Here is a 20,877-nt window from a genome sequence, read left to right as displayed (position 1 = left end):
AAATAAAAATGGAAATGAATTTTTTTTTTCCAGTTAACTAACAAACACCAATCTCCTCCCTCCTTTTGTTTTTGTCATCCTAAATAGAAGTACAAAATTAGAAAGAAAAAAAAAACACTCACACGTAGAAAACACATAAAACACAGAATTCTGTACATTAAATAGAAAAAAAAAAGGAAGAAAAGAGAGTGAGTGGCCGTTTAAACGGTCACCACTCCACCTCGTCAAAATCTGGTTGGCCGCCAACATAATCATTTTTTTTTTATTCTCTTAGAAGAACACAAAAAGAAAAAAAAATCAATCCAATTACAAAACTTTTTATTTTTATTTTATCTTTTCACTTTATTGGGAAAATCGAATCCCATTAGCCTGCATCTACCACCGTCTCCTTTTTTCTTGTTTTTGTTTTTTCCATTTTCTGGTATCCATTTCTGTTTATACGGTGGATTTGCAGGCTAAAACGACGTAATCTAGATACATTTTTGCTTATAAATTTCCAGATCTTTTATTTTATTCTTTATTTAAAGATTGTTTTGGAAATTTTTATGGTGATTTTTTTATAAAAATGCAACACAATATATTCACGACAATGCGTAGCTTGAAATTCCCGGAAGGATGTAAAGGAACTCAAGTTTATGCTATCAATCCAACCGGCGGTGAAGGCGGCGGCGGCGGCGGCTGTGGTGGTAAGGTTGGGGAGAAGTTCCTGCAACACTTGCAAGATCTAAGAGCGAATTCGATTCGGACGAAATCGAGTCGAAATTCGCATCCACCGACTAACCAGACAACAAGAACTAATGTACCAGTCGAAAGTTTATTGCCAGCTGGTTTTCCGACCGTTGATCTCATGGAGCCACAAATTGAGCCATGTCTTAAATCTGTTGATTTCGTCGAATCATTAGCTGCCGTCTATAAAAAGGTTGAGGATTCTTCGCAATTTGAGAAATCAGAGAGAATTTTAGAACAATGCGCGGTGTTTAAGGGTTTATGTGATCCGAAATTGTTTCGGAATAGTCTTAGGGGTGCGAGACAGCATGCGGTGGATGTGCATTCCAAGGTTGTTTTGGCTTCGTGGTTGAGGTTTGAGAGGAGGGAGGATGAATTGATTGGTTTGTCGGCTATGGATTGTTGTGGAAGAAATTTAGAATGCCCTAGGGCTTGTTTGGTGCCGGGGTATGATCCGGAATCGGTGAATGATCCTTGCGTGTGTTCGAGAGGGGAGCTGGAGGGGGGTGTTTTGATGGGGGATGGAGGAGAATGCTCGACTTCGGATATCGACGAGGTTGGTGGTGGTGGTGATGATGATGATGATGATGATTGTGATATGTCATTTTGTATTGGTGATGATGAGATCAGGGGTGTGAGGTATAATGTGGCGTCGCTTTCGAGGCCTTTTAGAGCAATGTTGTATGGGGAGTTTAAAGAATCAAGGAGGGAGACGATAAATTTTTCGCAGAATGGGATATCAGCAGAGGGAATGAGGGCGGCAATGATATTTAGCAGGACAAAAAGATTGGGTTCGTTTGAACTAAAGATTGTTTTAGAGCTTCTTTCCTTGGCCAACAGGTTTTGCTGTGAGGAATTGAAGTCGGCTTGCGATGCCCATTTGGCATCTCTGGTTTGTGATATGGAGGAAGCCATGATGCTAATTGAGTATGGATTGGAGGAGGGTGCGTATCTTTTGGTGGCAGCTTGTTTACAGGTGATTTTGAGAGAGCTTCCATTTTCAATGCACAATCCTTATGTGATGAAACTGTTTTGTGGATCTGAGGGTAGGGAGCGATTGGCTTCGGTAGGCCACGCTTCATTTTTGTTGTATTATTTTCTGAGCCAGATTGCTATGGAGGAAGAGATGAAATCTAACAACACTGTGATGCTTTTGGAGAGACTGGGAGAATGTGCCACCGAAGATTGGCAGAAACAGCTTGCCTGTCACCAGTTAGGTGTTGTTATGCTCGAAAGAACAGAGTATAAAGATGCCCAGAAATGGTTCGAAGAAGCAGTTGAAGCAGGTCATATATACTCGTCGGTGGGTGTTGCAAGGGCCAAATACAATCGTGGCCACAAGTATTCAGCATACAAGATGATGAACTCGCTGATTTCTGATCATACACCAGTTGGGTGGATGTACCAAGAGAGGTCTATATATTGTACTGGAAAGGAGAAGATGATGGATTTGAATACAGCAACTGAGTTGGATCCAACTCTTTCATTCCCATACAAGTGTCGGGCTGTTTTGTTGGTGCAGGAGAACAAACTTGAACCAGCTATCTCAGAACTAAATAAAATTGTTGGTTTCAAGGTCTCTCCTGATTGTCTTGAATTACGGGCCTGGATTTCCATTGTGTTGGAGGATTATGAAGGAGCCCTAAGAGATGTCCGTGCTCTTTTGACTTTGGATCCAAATTACATGATGTTTTATGGGAAGAAGCATGGTGACCAACTAGTAGAACTCCTCCGACCTCTGGTTCAGCAATACAGTCAGCCAGACTGCTGGATGCAACTGTATGATAGATGGTCCTCTGTTGACGATATAGGCTCCCTTGCTGTCGTACACCAAATGCTGGCAAATGACCCTAGGAAGAGCCTTCTATGGTTCCGACAATCTCTTCTTCTTTTACGGTGAGAATTCATATACCCCATCAATACTTTGCTTAACTGTATTAAGCACTTCTAATTCTTTCTGTTCATAATGCATTTTGTGCTCTAGTATGATGTATGCTATTTAAAGTTTTCTAATGAACATCATGTATTTCGATCATTTTAGCTGCAAGTTCATGCCAATGCACTGGCCTTTAACTTAATACCGTCTGATGTTTCAATGATACATGTATTCAGTCTTGCAATTTGAGAAATTGTTGGTATACTTGTATTGCATATGTGCAGAGCTTTAATGACTTAGTTCTATGCACCATTTTTTTAATTAAATAATTTAAACATTTGACTGCAAACTCTTCACAAATGCATTAAGGCGTTCTAGCTTTCATATCCATAGAATGGACTCCAAAATTCTGCTTTTAACTGCGATGGTATAATTAGTAGATGTAGTAATTCAGAACATCAACCAATGTCTTATCCCCTCCACCTGTTTTCCTTCCTCTGACTCCTCTCCAGTCTAACACAACACAAAGTAGGTGTATAAGAAGTGGACATGCAATGGAGGAAAAAAACAGGAGTCTATTAAGTAATTATGGTCACGGAGGAGAATTCTGCCAACACAACAATGATTGGCACATATACCTCTTACTTAATTTTTATATCATCTTGTGATGTTCACTCAATTGTCTGTAGACGAGGGAAGACTGAATTTTAATCAAAGAAGTGCTTTGTGATCAGCTAACATTTAAAAAAGTGGAGGCTTTTTAGATCTCGAAGTTCAAAAGAGAGTGGTCAAGGACAGGAATAACTTTGTTGGAACTTCTGGGCAGAAACTTAACCCTGAGATCTAGGTTTTCCTTAAACAGTTTAATTAGCATGGAAAGATTTGGAAAATATAGGTTACATTTATTTAATGATTGGATGAGTTCAGAAGCCAGTTAAAAAGAAAAAAAGAAGGGAATTTGGGGGCTGTCCAGCGAACAATAAATGTAATGTAGTTAAAGAAGAACAAGAAAAGACAAATTAGAGAAAAGAGGAAAGAAACACTCTACTCATGCATGCCTTCCAAATTAAATCAAAATTCTCAGAATTTTACTATCAAAATCCTTATCTGTTTGACTTTGTTTTTAATGAAGTGGTTTTGGACCACCATCCTCAATTAGAAACTGGGAAAGGATTCTGAATTTGTGTTGAAATTGCAAAGGCACAGAGAAGATTTATGGATAGAAGTATTTCTTTGTTATGAAAGGTTTTTACAATAAAATCTATCTTCAGAACCTGTAACGATGTGATGGAAATTTTCCCTCTTGCTTTACAACTAAACCATTAATTATTAGTTTATTTGTAGATCAAATTTTGTAGATATTTATATATTGGACTAGTGAGAAATGATGTCTAGTTTATTATCACAAGGCATGCTAAACATAACAAAGTTTTCAAGGACAGTGTAGAGTTCATATAAGTTTAGACTTGTAAGCATGCAAAATAATAACTCATGGCAAACATGTTTTCAACATAAATATAATATTGCATACTAAACATATATTCAAACTTATAATTGATATTAATTCAAAGTCCTAGCTTGCATACTAATAATAAAAATATATATGCTTAAATTAAAACAAAGAAAGGTACTTGTTGAAGCACTTTAAAATAATGAGATTTTTGTTGCTGTCAAGGATGAATCCTTTATCCTTAAAGTTTTATTGCTCATCACTTGTGCAACTAGGATGTATGCAATATGCTTTCCAAGATTCCAAGTTTTAAGCCAAGGTCTTTGAACAACAAAATATGAAACTCAAATATCTCTCAACAATATGAACATAAGCTCTGGATTTGAGTGGAAAACCAAAACATAAAATGAGAATAAAACACTAAAATATAAGGTGGGAGGAGTGTAAAAATCTGAAAAATTCTTGGTTCAAACTCTTCCTTTATCCCCCCTTTTATAGTGAATTCTAGAAGCTAAAAGGTTGAAAAAATAATAAGAATTAATTCTCACCATTATCAACCCATTGATTAGCCATCATAAATCAATAATTAAATCTAGAAAAACCAAGAGTTTTTTTGAGTGGTAAAACCAAGGGTTTTTTGAGATTAATTTCTCATTCACCCATAATTTGTTTATTTAAAACAAATGTCCAAAGGTTTTCATGCTAGTAAAATAAATGGTTTAATTGCAAGTTGAGGCTTTTTTCTTAAGGTGTTGAGTGCTCTTTCTGTTTTTTTTTTTTTTTTTTTTGTTTGGTAACATTTTTCCACCTCCCAGTCTCTTTATCACGAATGCTAACATCCAATGGTACCAAGGAAAAAGGTATATAGAAAAGACAATGTCTTTGTGATATATACAGTTGCTATATGTGGATAATCAATTCTAGGATATAAATATATCTGTATTAATGGAATCTTGTTGTTTCTCAATGTCAAAGGCTAAATTGTCAAAAGGCTGCGATGCGTAGTTTGCGGCTGGCTAGAAATTATTCTACTTCCGACCATGAAAAACTTGTCTATGAAGGATGGATCTTGTATGACACTGGCCACCGTGAAGAAGCACTATCCAAGGCTGAGCAGTCTATTTCAATTCAGAGATCATTTGAAGCCTTTTTCCTTAAAGCTTATGCTTTAGCAGATTCAAGCCTTGATCCTGAGTCCTCAAAGTATGTTATCCAACTTTTGGAGGAGGCTCTTAGGTGCCCTTCAGATGGCCTCCGGAAAGGACAAGTGAGTTTCAATTTTGATGCAATTCTATTGTTCTGAATGCTCCACAATATTGTTTAAGTTGGATATTTTTTGTCCGTTCTGCAGGCACTGAACAATCTAGGGAGTGTATATGTTGACTGTGAGAAGTTTGATCTTGCTGCTGGCTGTTACATGAGCGCACTTGAGATCAAGCATACAAGAGCACATCAAGGTCTGGCACGTGTATATCATCTAAAAAATCAACGGAAAGCTGCATATGATGAGATGACAAAACTGATTGAGAAAGCAAATAATAATGCTTCAGCTTATGAGAAGCGTTCGGAGTACTGTGATCGTGACATGGCAAAGAGTGATCTTAGCACAGCAACACAACTAGATCCATTGAGGACATACCCATACAGATACAGGGCAGCAGGTAAGCTCCATGACAACATCTGCTCTCTTTGAGATTGTTATTGACAATCATAAGTTAGTGATTATGCTATAAATATTGCAAATGTATACCAACCACTAAACTTATGAAGCTTTGGGTGTTAAATTTGCCTGGATGTTCTAATTCTTGACTGAAAGTTGTTCAATCTGGTTTTAACTCAATATTATATTATCATAAGCTGGAGGAATGAATGTAATCTTGTTGGAGATTCTTTGCCTGTTAGAGTGGTCAGTCAAAGGATCCCCCTCTGGTCATCAGGAATCAGTTTTCATTAAAATGAAAAAAGAGAGAAATACATCACTACTGTTCCTATGCTGATTGCCTAGGAGAAATATGTGAGCATTTGGCAAAAGATCAGTGGTTTGTCTACTTTACTAGAGGTTTAAAGCTTTATAATTTTTGGCAAGAGCTGCATCTTGAGATCCGTAATGATGGCTTTTTTAACTCAAAAACTGTTATTCGTTTTGTTGGATTTAGCTCCACAAGAAGTAGGATGACAGAATAGGTGTTCTGTTATGCTTATGGTTAAGAGTTCTGGTTATTCGGTCAACTTCCTTTGCTTTTCAATATCAGGAAAATCTACCCTGCTGAGTTGGTTGAGGTGACAATTGTTTTCTTTATGATCTTGCTCATATAAATAGAACCATGGCTTCCTCACTTTTGAAAATCCAGTCTCCTACGTTGTGCTAAATATATGGTTGGGCTGCCAAGCACCTTCTGCATCCTCCTACATTTTAAATTTTGCCTATTGATGTAATTGTAGGGTGCGTTACTAGAATGACTGTGACTCAGAGTTGTTTCCATTAGATGAGATTTCATCTATAGTCAAACACCAGATTAATTAAATGATGAATTTCATCCTGGTAAAGGAAGGACTGTATTTGTTTATTTTGAAGAATGTATGCTCCCCCCGCTGATCTGATATGCTTCTGAAGTAAACATGGCCAAGTTCCCTTTTTTTTTTTTTTGTTTATTTCAGGTTACAGTTCTTGTTAAATAATATTAACAAAATCCAGATGAAAATTACTTGATTTTTGCTTCAAAGTTATCAGAAGAAAGTTGTTATTTTGGTTTTATTTCTTCTTTTTTCAGTATACATGTTTCCTGTTGACTTAAAGTTTAGTTGGGCATATTTTGGCTACTGATCTAATTAAAAAAAATGAGGAATGGCAGTAGACGAGAAAGGCTATTGCTTCTAAATTAAGCTATTGGGATTATCATTGCTTTTTGTGTACTCATCAGACTTCCCTGTGGATTATGCAATTGAATACACATTTAAACTTTTAAACTTCTAAAACTAATGTTGTGCCATTTCAGTTTTAATGGATGATCACAAAGAAGCTGAAGCCATAAGAGAGCTTGCAAGGGTCATAGCTTTCAAGCCAGACTTACAGCTGCTGCATCTTCGAGCAGCATTTTATGATTCAATGGGCGATACTAGCTGCACCCTTAGAGACTGTGAAGCAGCTCTCTGTCTTGATCCCAATCACACTGGTACCATTGAGCTCTATAAGAGAGCACGGGAACGGGGAAATGAACCAGAAAAATGAGAGCCAGAAATCCATGCTTCTTATCTTTATTATCCGGGCAATCACATCATTGCCACTTCTGTTTCTTGTTTTTGGTACCAGGAAGGCCAGTGTTCCTCAGGGAAAATTATTTTTTTTCGGGATTTTCTCCATAGAGATGCAGACATCCCCGTGGCCTTTAGCGAAGGGAAAGTTCAGCAGAAGAAGAAAGGGATACTTTGAATTTAACAAGAAAGGGATAGTAGAGATTGGGGTAACTTGTAAATTTATGTAATATCTACATTTTGCTTTTGCTTTGCTTTGCTATCGAAGAATGTATGTATTCTGCAGACTGCTGCTCTCTTGCCACTGCCGAATATTTCACTTCGGCAAAGATTGAAATGAATGTATTATAGTTGAAAGAAACATGTACATGAATGGCAGCTTCTGCTGAAATCTTGTCTTGTCGAGAGGTTTATGGATTAACTGATTTTTGCCAAAACATACTGTATTGTCTCTTGTATTGCTCTCTGTGCTTCACAATTTTCTCATAATTCATACCAGATATTCCATGTCTCTGTTTCAATACTTATTTTCTTATTCCCTTCTCCACAGGACACATCATTTTTCAGATTCTAGAACTTCATTGCAAGGTGTACATTATTTCTGAAAACTTGGAAGCCATGCGTACAGTTTGATATACCAGCTAGGATACTTGATTGCTGAAAGTAACATTAACGGTGTTGAACTACTCCTTCAATCTAATCTATAAAGTGAGAGAGAGGGTCTTTCCTATCTTTGCCTGTGAGCATTTCAAAAGTCGAAAAGCTGGTGTAAATGATTGCACGAGATGCTCATAGTTTCAACTGCCTTTTTATAATATCAGCCAACCACTTTTTATCACATTTCTCCATCCTTCATCTTTCTCTTTTCCTTCTATGTGCATTCTACTACTTCAACGAAACTACCGGTTGTGTTTCTGGAAGAAAATAGTGTTCATGGAAGAAAATAGGGAACACGGGATCGACGTCAATCGTCCGAGAAAGCTGAACTTAAACCTGCCCCTCTTATCGACTAGGCGGCTGGGTGGCCACGCCGGTAAGGAAGAAACCTGTTTCGCAACAAGGTCACAGGCTGCTTTACAGGATACGAGTGACAGGATCCCATTTTGTTGGGAACAAGCTCCTGGCAAGCCCAAGGATGGGGATAGTAATGACATCCATGAAGCAGGAACTCCTCCACCGAGGCTCCCACCATGCAGATGGCATCTACAAAATGAAGCAGCAAAAAATGGCGACCCCGATTGTTTCATCAGCCTGGATGATCATGATGATGGTTGTGATGCTGATGACGACGACGACGGCGGCGAAGAGATCGACGTGTTTTCAGATGCCATAGATGTTTTGTCATTGACAGAAGCAATAGACATTGCCCAGAAATCCAACGATGGTCACAGACTAGACAGGCTAAATTTAGAGAGCGTGAACGCAACCGATAGCCAGTCTCTAAATTTCATGATGGAGCGGTTTCTTCCGGACGCCACCGCATTAGCTGCATCATCTGCACTTTGCGCGTTGAGTAATCTCAACAAGAAGCTCCCGTATCCATACAATTACTCAGAGGAGTACGTCTCAAGAACAGTAGGGCAACCACATCCATCAGAGGCTTCACATAAAGGCTGTGGCCTGGAACTCCTGTTCCCTTGGCGCTTGAAGCACAAGCTCTGTGGTGTAAAGAGTCCTGCGAGACAAGTCTCACCAAATGTCCAGCCTCAGTACTGTTCTACAAAACAAAAGAAACACTGTTCACTTACTAGGCCTTTGAGAGATCTACATAAAGATATTTGATGCATATGTAGTTACAGATTTTCATTGCTCTTGTGTTTCCATAAATGGTGTCATGATTGGTAGCCTGGATTTCCCCCACAAATGGCATCTGCTAAACTCATAGCAACATCCATGTTGCCTTCCCTTACTCTTGTGTGATTAAAAAAGAGAGCAGCTTTAACAAATTGCATCTGCTAATTTGTCCAAGTTCACTTTTAAATTTATTATATATGTTAATAGGTTTATATCCTATTTATTTCTATATTTTAAAAGTATTTTTTTAAAAAAATTAATTTTTTGAATAGTTTTATATCATTTTAATGTGATGATATTAAAAATAAAATTTAAAAAATAAATAAAAAGATATTATTTTAATATATTTTTATATAAAAAATATTTAAAACAATCACTATCATAATATAAATAGATTATTAAAGCAGTTTTGAATAATGGTTCATATTAGATTGAATAAATTTACTAAAATATAATAAATCATGAAATGTAATAATTTTCCAATTTTTTTTTTGAAATAAAAACTCTAAGCTTAAATGAAAATCAGTGAAATATTATAAAATATCTTACTTGGCCTCCTTTCTTAGGTTCAAACCTTGGAGCCCCATATTAAATTTTTATTTTTATTTGGAGCTTGATTGATTACTAACATGTTTGTGCTACATTGTATGGTATATGTTGTATTGTGTATAGGGATGAGTAAAAAAATTAAAAAATTAAAAAATAAATAATTGAAAAAACTAAACTGTAAAAAAAAAATCAATTAGAATTTTGAAAAAACCAACTGATTCAGTTTTGGTTTTATAAACTTAAAATAAAAAAACTGAACCAAAACAAAAAAAACAGAGCTAAACCGGAAAAAACTAAGTCAAACTGGAAAAAAAATCAAGCCAAACCGGTTTTGTTTTTAAAATAATCGAACTAAAACCAAAACCGGTCATTTTGAACCGGTTCTAGTTCGGTTTCAATTTTTTTTATATAAAAAAACCGGTTTAGTTATTTTTTTTTGATAAAAACCAAACAAAAAATGATCACCCATAATTGCATTGTTAGATTGAGGTATTATTGTTTGGAATTACATTTCAAACTTTTATCAAAATTTGAATTTTTTATTTGTTTTAATTTTTTTTCTAATATTTTCAAAGCATTTTAATATATTGATATTAAAAATAATTTTTTATATATTTTAGAACAAAAAACACTTTAAAAAAATAACAACTACTATCCCCCAAAAACCCTTGAAACTTAACAAACAATTTACTAACAAATCACTTTCCTTGATTTTTGAAGTGTATACTAATATATTCTTAAATTGATTTTATAAAAATTATTTTTCACTATCGAACGTTAAGTTGGTGATTTTTTAAAATCTTAGCAAACACTTTTTTTGCTCTTTATTTTTAGTAAAAGTTAGAAAAGTAGAGGCTAAACAAGCCCTAAATTTCTCTAGATAATGTGACAAATGTATTTTTAAAACCATTTAGAGAAAGTATTTAATCTTAGTTCACATACAATCTTGTTTAAAGATATCCTTTAACTCGAATAAAAAAAATATAAAATATACGGAATAATTCATTTTATTATATATACTACATTAGACCAAATATATTAGAGTATTTAGGAGTGTGGTTATTTTTTAAAATGTTTTTTTTTTCAGAAATATATTATTTTTTTATTTTTTAAAAATTATTTTTAATATTAATATATTAAAACTATCTAAAAACATAATAAAAGAATGAGTTTTTTTAAATTGTTTAAAAATATCGTTCCGTTACCAAACTGCTTCTAAAGAAATCCCAGTAATATTAAAACTCAGCAAATGTTAACCAAAAAGTACCCTGAAAGCCCACTTATGCAAGCCCAATAAAGCCCAATTGATTTAAACGTTGGGGATGCAACACTCGCGCGACATCCCTCACACGTGAGAGAATTCAAAAAACAAAAAAAGAACAAAGCTAGGGTTTTTGAAGTCGGTGATCCCGGGCAGTGTTCGGGCAGCCACGAAACCCTTGCCCGTTGGTATTTTTTTTTTTGTTTTGTTTTCACGCTAAAAACCCCTCCTCTCCCCTGCCTCCCGCTTCTTCATTCCCATTCGAAAATTAAAAAAAATAAGTTTTTTCATAATAGTAATAATAATCACAATAATACTCATCTCATTTCCTCCAAAACCCTAAAATCAATCAATCAATCAATCAATCAAACAGTTTCTTCACTCAACTCCACCACTAAACCACCACACCCAATCCCTCACCTCCCTTTACGCTTCTCCCCAGCGTCATCGAAGAAAGAGAAGAGAAGGTCACGCTCTTTGTTCTCACTTTACGGTTACTGATCTCCCCGGCTCCATCAGATTTAAGGTAATATTTTATTTTTGTTTAATCAGTAGATCTGTTGTGTTTGTTAGTTCGTTCAGTTAGTGCTTAGGGTTTTGGATTTTGTGGTTTTACTCTCTAATTACTCTTGTTTAGGGTTTCATCAGATTTTTAGTTCGTTCAGTTATTTTTTGTTTTGGATTTTGTGTTTACTCTCTAACATTGAAAAAGGAGCAGTTAAAATCCAAAACCGCTTGTTTAATCAAACAAAAATACTTTTTCCTTAACCGCTTCTGTTCTTTGCTTTTTTTTTTTTTAAAGGTATTTATTTTAGCGTCTAATTTCGGAAGGCTTTTCATTTTTATTGTTTTAAGCGAGTGATTAAAAAATAAAATGTTCTAGTAACAAATTTTAGTAGTTTTTATTGATTTACTACTACTACTACTACTACTACTACTACTAATAATAATAATAATAATTTTTGAATTTGTAAATATAGTGAAAGAAGGCTGTGAATTGTTGTTATTTGATCTGATTTTGCTAACCAGCTTGTCCGGATTAGTTGCTGAAATCAGCTTATTGTCGTAAGTGAAGTAAGATATGTCTGGAACTGTTTTGATTAATCTGGTTGAAAATTAGAGGTTCTACGTATAATATCATATAGGTAATGGATGATGTGTGTGTATTTTGTCATGGGTTATAGAATTTTGTACCGCCTTCGTTGTATATGATATGGGCAATTGTTGTAATTAATGTTTTTTTTTTATATGGTTTTTCAAAGTTCTTTTAGAATTTCATTTGTTTTCTGGGTACAATTCTATCTGTCCATTAGCTCGGATTTTAATATGATTTTGAAGTTGTGGAAATCAGTATGATATTATGTGGATGGAACTGAATGCATAATCTTGTTGATGGATCCTTTGATGTTTTTAGAGTTAGTTGCTGCCATGTGCGTATATTGTTGTAGTGGTTTATAATAATTTTGTTCTCTATTCATTTTGTTTTTTTCCATGTTCCTCAATTTTTTGTTTTATTGATGTTTGTTTTAACGTTACTGTTTTCAGTGATAGAACTTCATGTTATTTATTCGCCTGCAGTGTTGAAAGCAATGGCAATGGAGATCACTCAGTTTCTATTGGCTGCCCAATCACCAGATGCAAATATCCGTACTCAGGCAGAGGCTAGTCTTAGGCAGTTCCAAGAGCAGAGCTTGCCCCTTTTCCTCTTATCATTGTCAGTGGAGCTTGCAACCAATGAGAAGCCTTTGGAATCACGTAGGTTGGCTGGTATTGTTCTTAAAAACTCTTTAGATGCTAAAGATTCTGTGAGAAAGGAACATCTTGTTCAGCAATGGATGGCAATTGAAATTTCCATGAAAGCACAAATCAAAGACTTGCTCCTGAGGACTCTTGGGTCATCTGCATCAGAAGCAAGGCACACTTCTGCCCAAGTAATTGCAAAAGTTGCTTCCATTGAGATTCCACGGAAGCAGTGGCCTGAGCTTATCGGATCATTGCTTAAGAATATGACCCAGCAAGATAGCCCTGCAGCTTTGAAACAGGCAACATTGGAAACTCTTGGATATGTTTGTGAGGAGATATCCCACCAGGATCTTGTGCAGGATGAAGTGAACTCTGTTCTCACTGCTGTTGTCCAAGGCATGAACCTTGCTGAACATAGTTGTGAAGTACGCCTTGCTGCTACAAAGGCCTTATATAATGCCTTGGATTTTGCTCAGACCAACTTTGAAAATGATATGGAGCGCAATTACATAATGAAGGTGGTATGCGAGACAGCAATTTCTAAAGAGGCAGATATCAGGCAGGCTGCTTTTGAGTGTCTTGTTTCTATAGCGTCAACATACTATGATGTGCTTGAACCTTATATGCAGACCCTCTTCCAGCTCACATCAAATGCTGTGAAAGGGGATGAAGAGAGTGTTGCCCTCCAAGCAATAGAATTCTGGAGCTCCATTTGTGATGAAGAGATAGAGCTTCAAGAATATGGGACCCTTGAAGGTGGAGATTCGGGGTCTACTCATTCACGCTTCATAGAAAAGGCCCTCCCATATCTTGTTCCTTTGTTGTTGGATACTTTGTTGAAACAGGAGGAGGATCAGGATCAGGATGATAGCATTTGGAATATATCCATGTCAGGGGGCACCTGTCTAGGTCTTGTTGCTAGAACTGTTGGGGATTCTGTTGTGAAACTAGTAATGCCCTTTGTAGAGGGTAATATTCTGAAGCCAGATTGGCATTGTCGTGAGGCAGCCACATATGCATTTGGCTCAATTCTAGAAGGCCCTAGCCTTGAAACATTAGGTCCGCTTGTTTCTAATGGCTTGGATTTTCTGCTTAATGCGATGAGGGATGAAAATAATCATGTTAAGGACACAACTGCATGGGCTCTTAGTCGTATATTTGAGTTTTTGCACTGTCCTGCCAGTGGATTTTCTGTGGTTTCCCCAGAGAACCTGGAAAGGATTGTAACCGTCTTGCTGGAGAGTATTAATGATGCTCCGAATGTAGCTGAAAAGGTTTGTGGGGCAATCTATTACCTTGCACAGGGATACGAAGATGCTGGAACAAATTCCTCACTTCTAACTCAATACATCCCTAGGATAATCTCTGAACTTCTCAAAACTGCTGAGCGGTCAGATGGGAGCGATTCTAAGATCAGGACTTCTGCTTATGAAACATTGAACGAGGTTGTTAGGTCGTCCAATATTGTGGAAACATCTCAAATTATTTTGGAGCTGCTCAAAAGCGTCTTGCATAAGTTGGGGCAGACTCTAGATCTTCAAATTGTCTCATCAGACGATAGAGAGAAGCAAGGGGACTTGCAAGCATCCCTTTGTGCTGTTATCCAGGTGATCGTCCAAAAGCTTAGCAGCACTGATGAGACCAAGCCCAGTATACTTCAGGCTGCAGATACAATTATGTATCTGTTCCTCAGGGTTTTCGCCTGCCGCAGATCTACTGTGCATGAGGAAGCAATGCTTGCAATTGGTGCACTGGCTCATGCCTCTGGTCCAGAATTTGAGAAGTACATGCCTGAGCTATACAAATACCTGGAGATGGGATTACAGAATTTTGAGGAATACGAGGTTTGTGCCATCACAGTTGGGGTGATTGGTGACATTTGCCGTGCATTGGAGGACAAGGTCTTACCTTACTGTGATGGGATTATGAACCACCTTGTCCGCAATCTCCAAAGTGCTGAACTCCACCGGTCAGTTAAGCCTCCAATATTTGCCTGCTTTGGTGATATTGCTCTTGCAATAGGTGAGCAATTCTCTAAGTACGTTGAGCCTACAGTAGCAATGATGCGGAGTGCTGCTGAGGTCTGTGCTCAGATGGACAATAGTGATGAGGAGTTGATGGATTATGGCAACCAGCTTAAGCGTAGCATATTTGAAGCTTATTCTGGTATTCTTCAAGGATTCAAAGATTCCAAGCCTGAGTTGATGCTGCCACATGCTGGTCATCTTTTCCAGTTCATAGAAGTGGTTTTCAGAGAGAAATACAGGTATCCTTTCCTCTTTCATTTCTTTGCTTCACCCTGATATAACTGGCACTGCATTTGTTTTCTCGTATCCAATGTGCTGCTCCCTTGTTTTGCAGGGATGAGAGTGTCACAAAAGCAGCAGTTGCCGTGATGGGCGATCTGGCGGATGCTCTTGGTCCTAACACGAAGATACTGTTCAAAGACAACGCATTCTGCATTCAATTTCTCGGCGAGTGTCTTCAATCCGACGACGAACATCTCAAAGAGACTGCAAACTGGACCCAAGTGATGATTGCTCGCGTTGTTTCATGAGATGGAGCTCAGCTTTCAGAGTAGAAGTTGTTTATGGTCATTGGTTACTACACCTAGAATAGGCACCTTCTAGTTTGGGTAGACTGTGAGGGAACCCGGAAAGAAAAAGGAGGTCGAAAAGGATGTGAAATCTTAACGATTTTTGGTAATCCGTCAGCTCTGAGTGGGGATAGGAGAGAATGTTGTTAAATTCAAGCGCCGTAGTACTCTGGTTCGTTTTAATGTATCCACTAATCGGTGGTCATTTTTAAGGTATCATCTCCTTTCATGCTCTCGAGTCGTGGTCATCTTGGATGATATAATTATAAAATCTCAATTTTATTTTGTTCTAATTGAAAATGATCACGAGGAAAAAATATTTTTTAACTCAAATAAAGAAAATCTTTTATATTAGATTTATAATAAACAAATAATTTTAATATTTTATATTGTTCAAAGGTACTCGTACCTTTGGTATCCGGATTGAGAGAGAGAGGAAGTGAGTGAGGAGAGCCGAGAGAGTTGACAGGGAAAATGTTTGTACTACCCTTTCTAATTTTACAGTAGACTGAAAATATTTTCCTTTTAACATGTTTTTTACTGAGAAACAAACACCGTAAAACACTTAAAATATTTATGGTTATTGAATATTTATTAGGTGATTTTGGGCGCTGAGAAAGCGTTCTAGAAGTGCAGAAATAGTATGCAACAACTTACATTCCAGTCCCTCTCCTCTTGAAGAAGACAGAGTAAGCTTGTCGGAGAAAGAAAGTGGCAACAATGATGCTGATCGATCATTGCAGAGAAAAAGAAGCAAAAACCCGTATTAAAAATTTAACAACTTAAAAATATACATATTAAAAATTTTATTATTGATGATTTTAAGCCTTTTTTTTTTTTTTTTTTTAAATTGAAAACTTCATAAGGAAAAACTATTGAAAATCTGTGTTTTCCAAATCCAATAAAAATTTATTTTTCAGTATTTGAGACCAGGAACTATTGCATTTCACTCAATAAAATATTATTCTATTTATGATTTGGTCATAAATATTTTATTTTCAGTGTGACTTCCAATTCAACATAAAATTCTGGCAAAAGACAGAAGCAATTGTTGTGATTATTAAAATAAGGGACGAAGGGCCTTCGCTTGAGTCATGAACTTAAGTCGGTAAAGATAGGATTATAGTATTTATTAATTTTTAAAATAATTTTATTTGGAAATGTTTTAAAATAATATTTTTATATTTTTAAAAATTATTTTTAATATTAGTAAATTAAAATGATATAAAAATATTAAAAAATATATTTTATAAAAAAAAATTTAAAATTTAAAATTTTTTAAAATATAAAAACTAAGAGGATAAATATTTTACTGTACTAGTATAACCACGTGTTGGCGCTTTTGGTAAACCCATGTAAGTTGAGTTCAGACAACAAAACATGATGACAAAGTGAAGACTCAATGTACTGTTCTGCATTATTGGTAGGGAATAAATGGTTAATGATGGAACCAATACAAGACTTGAAAATTAACCCTTGTCAACGCACATAAAACTGTAAGCTAAAAAGGCTGTTGACGAGGAAGAAACAGGAGGAAGATGGATTCTGCTATCTGCCAGCATCCATGGAATTTGTGATCATTTCAATGGAAACCTCTCCCATATGTCTTGAGCTCCTACATGGAGAATCAGAAGAGCCCAGATCATCAATCACTGGGAGCTTGTCTTCCCAGTTGAGATACCGTATGACTTCTCTCATGGTTGGCCTGGCTTTAGGCTTGTGATGAGAACACAGAAGACCCAACCCCAGCACCACCTCCATTTCCTTGACCACGAAGGCGGAGTTCAGCTCTGGATCAGCTGCATCAAGAACTCTACCCTTTTGATGGCATTCAATCACGAAATCTGTCAGGATGAAGTTACTCGTTTCAATGGGCTTTCTGCCACAAGCCACTTCAAGGAGCAAAATACCGTATGCATACACATCGGAACTGGTAGAAGCCTGACCGGTCCGTGTCAATTCAGGTGCGATATACCCTATCGTGCCAACAATATTTGTGGTGTGCGACATGGTTCCATGATCATACAACCTGGCTAGACCAAAGTCTCCTAACCGCCCGTTCATTCCTGCGTCTATCAGGACATTGCTTGACTTGACATCTCTGTGAATCACCACTTGCTCCCATTCCTCATGCAGATACAAAAGCCCCGCCGCAATGCCTTTAACAATATTGAATCTTTGCTCCCAGCTCAGTACAAAGTTGTTTCCCCGGCTGAAAAGGAGACCGGCGAGGGATCCATTTGGGATGTAGTCATAAACCACGAGGAGGTCATTATTTCTCTTACACCATCCTTGGAGATTCACCAAGTTCTTGTGCCGTAAACGTCCCAGGCTCTCGATCTCCGCAGTGAATCCTCTCAAACCCTGGACTGAATTGGTAGTGATCATCTTAACAGCAACTTCATTTCCGTTTGTAGGCAATCTACCTTTGTACACCGCACCAAACCCACCAGCCCCAATTATCTCACTCTTTTTAAAACCCTTAGTTGCCGTATGTAGATCCTGATAGCGAAACCTGTGTGGACAATCCACTTCCCAGTCTTCAAGAGCCTCAGACCGAGGCCACTTTCTGTACACAGCATGAAAGAACAGTATTGCAAACAGAATAGTGGTCACACCGCATAAAGAAGCGATAATAGCAATCACTGAGGGTTGGAAAGAGGATGAACTTTCCTCAACTATTGGTGCGGTGGGAAGTCGAGAAAGATCGAGCGGAGGGGCAGCTCCTTCAGTGGAAAAACTCCATCCCAGTATGTAATGAGAGCTTGTCTTTTTACCAGTAGAGGAAGAGAAACCAGCATACATGCTATCCTTAACAACTGTGCTTAGATCTACGGGAAAAGAAATGAGTGGTCGAATCGGTTTGCTTTAGCCCACATGGGACCTATTGTTACATTAACAAGTTTAGCCGCACCATCATATTCTATCCAGGCTTGAATAGGTCTGCCACTCTCCAACGTCAATTCTTCAAACCGGTCTGCGTTGTCATCCTCGCTATAGGAAGCTGCCCTTGATGAGCTCGAACGCATGCTGTTAATGTTGACTCCGACATGATTTCCTTCAGAGTCTGAATTCTCGTTGAACCCATTAACCGTGTCAAATTCAACTGCAAAAATATGGTTCGTGTCATTACCATCATTTGTAGGGTTGAAAAGACCAAGGAAATGCCCCGCGGCAGCCCCGGGAAGCTGGTTGGAGGGAGCTAAGGCGAAAGCAAGGCCGTGGCCTCCTTTTCCTTTTGGAGAGACTATCTGAAAGACAAAGGTTGTGCTGAAAGATGAAGCATTTGAAGAAGAATTTGAACTTGTGTCAAGCATCTGTATTGGTTTGGAATAAAATGCATGCCCTATAGCATATTGTGTTTTGTCGGTGAGCCTTAGTAAACCAGTAGGCGTGATAATAGAAGCTCGATCAATTGAGAGGTTTTTTCCACTTTCATTGAATCCTTCGAAGATGAAGTCTACACTTTGAGCCCCAACAATCATAGAAGAGAACAAGAACAACACAAACAAACAAATCGTGGAGGCCATGGAATATCTTGATAGTTAAGATCAACTTGCAACTGGGAAACTAACTTTTCAGACAAGAATAGTGTTTAAGCAAAAAGATGGAGCTCGTGAGAACCCCCAAGATGACTGGGAAGATATAAAGAATTTAAATTGTCCAAGCCTATCTCAAGAACATGTGGTGTAGGACAGGCAAAGAATAATCAAATATCAAAGTTGGCTAAACAAAAGGATATTGGAATGCATGAACACAACCAAAGAAAGATTGAAAATTCCTTGTCGTTCGGCGCCATGGAGTGTAGGAAATTCAAAGTGATTTTGACACTTGTGAACAAGCAAAAACCTTTCAAGCAAGATTGACAACAAGAACCACACGTAAGATTGCCCAACAAGCAACTTCTCTAACTCTTCCTTCTTCAGGGTCATAAAATTGCTATAAAAGTCATTGATTCTACTGGTTCTAGAACTACAATATTAGGGTTCCATTAAATGCATAAAGTCTTGTAAGGAATAAATGAAGGGAGGAGGGTATGTTCCTGTTAGCCCATTTGACCGCTATTGCAAATATTTTTGTCCTGCGCAATCAATGATTCCAATCTCTTTCCAATTCAATTGATTGTTTAGTTATCAGGAACCACATGCATCTCTTTCATACGCGTGATCGAGTAGATGGGATATTATTTGCTAGCTTGCACAACCCTATTCCCATCTTGGTTTCAAGAGGTTTTTGAAAATTACGATACATTGTAATACTTTTGACAAGATATTAATTCATTTTCAACGGTTTTGATGTTTGAATATTAAAAATTAAAAAAAATCTATAAAAAAATATTTTAATATATTTAAATGAATTCATACATATATGCACATTCAATATATATATATATATATATATATATATATATATATATATGAGAGAATATAAATTAAAAAAAATATCAATATATAATCATGTTAATGTAATTTGAAAAGATGAGATTTACAAATAAAAAGTAGCTAACATATTATTATTGAATTTGATTATGTTAAAATCATTAACTAGATGAATAATCTTATAATAGGTTTTGGATTCATCATAAACTCTTCTCTTCACTAAGAGGCTAGCTTCATGCTTTGATTCAATCACCTATACTTATTTTTATCGAGGAAAGTAATCACATGGCAAATCACCTCGTTAAACAAGGAGTGCACAAAATATCTGATTTTTATTGCTTGGCTACAACCTCTTAGATAATCTATCGGTACTATGTTTAGCCTCTACAACTTCTGGTATGTTGGGGCAATGTTTTGGTTACCTATGCAGGAACAGAATAAAAATCTTAACTGATTTGAAGATTATGTTTCTATATTCTAGTTAGTTAGTTCAATGAATTTTTATTATGTGACGAAGCTAGAAATTATATATATAAAACTTTTAGCAATTGTGTTAAGATTAATTGGTTTTGATGCTCCATAATTTATGCTGTATGGAAGGAAAGGAACGGTAGACTTGCGGAGGATATTTTGAGATGGATTGTATGATAGTTTTTATTTTAGTTGATTAGTTTTTTGATCTGTTTGGTTTGCAGGGAGCCCTTTCCCTGTTGTTTTTGTGTGCTGTATTGGGCTCTGCCATTTTAGTTTTCTTTGATACATGCAAGCTTAATTTCTTTCATAAAAGAAAGAAAGAAAGAAAAAAGATGAAGACCTGATAGCCATGCATGATCACGAGCAATTTCAATGATGCTTCTTCGAGTGATGACCAAGAATTCGTAGCAGGAGTAGAAATTATATTGCCAAGTAAATATAATTCCTTTATGTGTTTTTTTTTATTTCAATTATTAACAATAAACAAAAGTTACTAATATAAAAACTAATAAAAAGCAATATAAATAAATAAATAAGAGATATGGTGATAATTAAAATCATGATTAGTGAAAAGTAGTGTACAACATTTTGACTAATCTGGCTCTGCTAATTAATCATGATTAACGATATCATAATTAAGTTGATATTCTTTAATTTGATGCTAGACAGAGACTTCCTCTTGTTTAATAACCTTATCATCGTCCGCATCATTATCAGCCGGCGGCCTTAGCGTTGACCTTGACGGTGCAAGTTTTCAACTTTTGATAGCCCAGGAAC

At 36.6% G+C, this 20,877-nt stretch overlaps 3 protein-coding genes and 1 pseudogene across 3 annotated transcripts; 3 read left to right on the top strand and 1 right to left on the bottom strand.

Moving 5' to 3' along the window:
• The first annotated feature begins 194 nt into the window (after positions 1–194).
• Positions 195–7,743, top strand: LOC118039332 (ethylene-overproduction protein 1). The gene is made up of 4 exons (XM_035046020.2): positions 195–2,622; positions 5,028–5,319; positions 5,404–5,713; positions 7,049–7,743. The coding sequence occupies exons 1-4, from the start codon at positions 566–568 to the stop codon at positions 7,279–7,281; spliced, it is 2,892 nt and encodes a 963-aa protein (XP_034901911.1). The 5' UTR covers positions 195–565; the 3' UTR covers positions 7,282–7,743.
• Positions 7,744–7,891: 148 nt separating this feature from the next.
• LOC118039331 (uncharacterized) lies at positions 7,892–9,245 on the top strand. The gene has a single exon (XM_035046019.2). It carries the CDS (start codon positions 8,178–8,180, stop codon positions 9,084–9,086), a length of 909 nt encoding a protein of 302 aa, XP_034901910.1. The 5' UTR covers positions 7,892–8,177; the 3' UTR covers positions 9,087–9,245.
• Positions 9,246–11,155: 1,910 nt separating this feature from the next.
• On the top strand, positions 11,156–15,463 carry LOC118039330 (importin subunit beta-1). The gene is made up of 3 exons (XM_035046018.2): positions 11,156–11,434; positions 12,487–14,917; positions 15,013–15,463. The coding sequence occupies exons 2-3, from the start codon at positions 12,498–12,500 to the stop codon at positions 15,206–15,208; spliced, it is 2,616 nt and encodes an 871-aa protein (XP_034901909.1). The 5' UTR covers positions 11,156–11,434; positions 12,487–12,497; the 3' UTR covers positions 15,209–15,463.
• Positions 15,464–16,639: 1,176 nt separating this feature from the next.
• LOC118039374 (probable L-type lectin-domain containing receptor kinase VI.1) lies at positions 16,640–18,982 on the bottom strand (annotated as a pseudogene).
• Between the last annotated feature and the right edge of the window lie 1,895 nt (positions 18,983–20,877).

This window comes from Populus alba, chromosome 16 (assembly GCF_005239225.2).
Source record: "Populus alba chromosome 16, ASM523922v2, whole genome shotgun sequence".
NCBI classification, from domain to species: domain Eukaryota; kingdom Viridiplantae; phylum Streptophyta; class Magnoliopsida; order Malpighiales; family Salicaceae; genus Populus; species Populus alba.
Note: the sequence above shows the minus strand (reverse complement) of the source record. Positions and strands in the feature narration are given on the sequence as shown.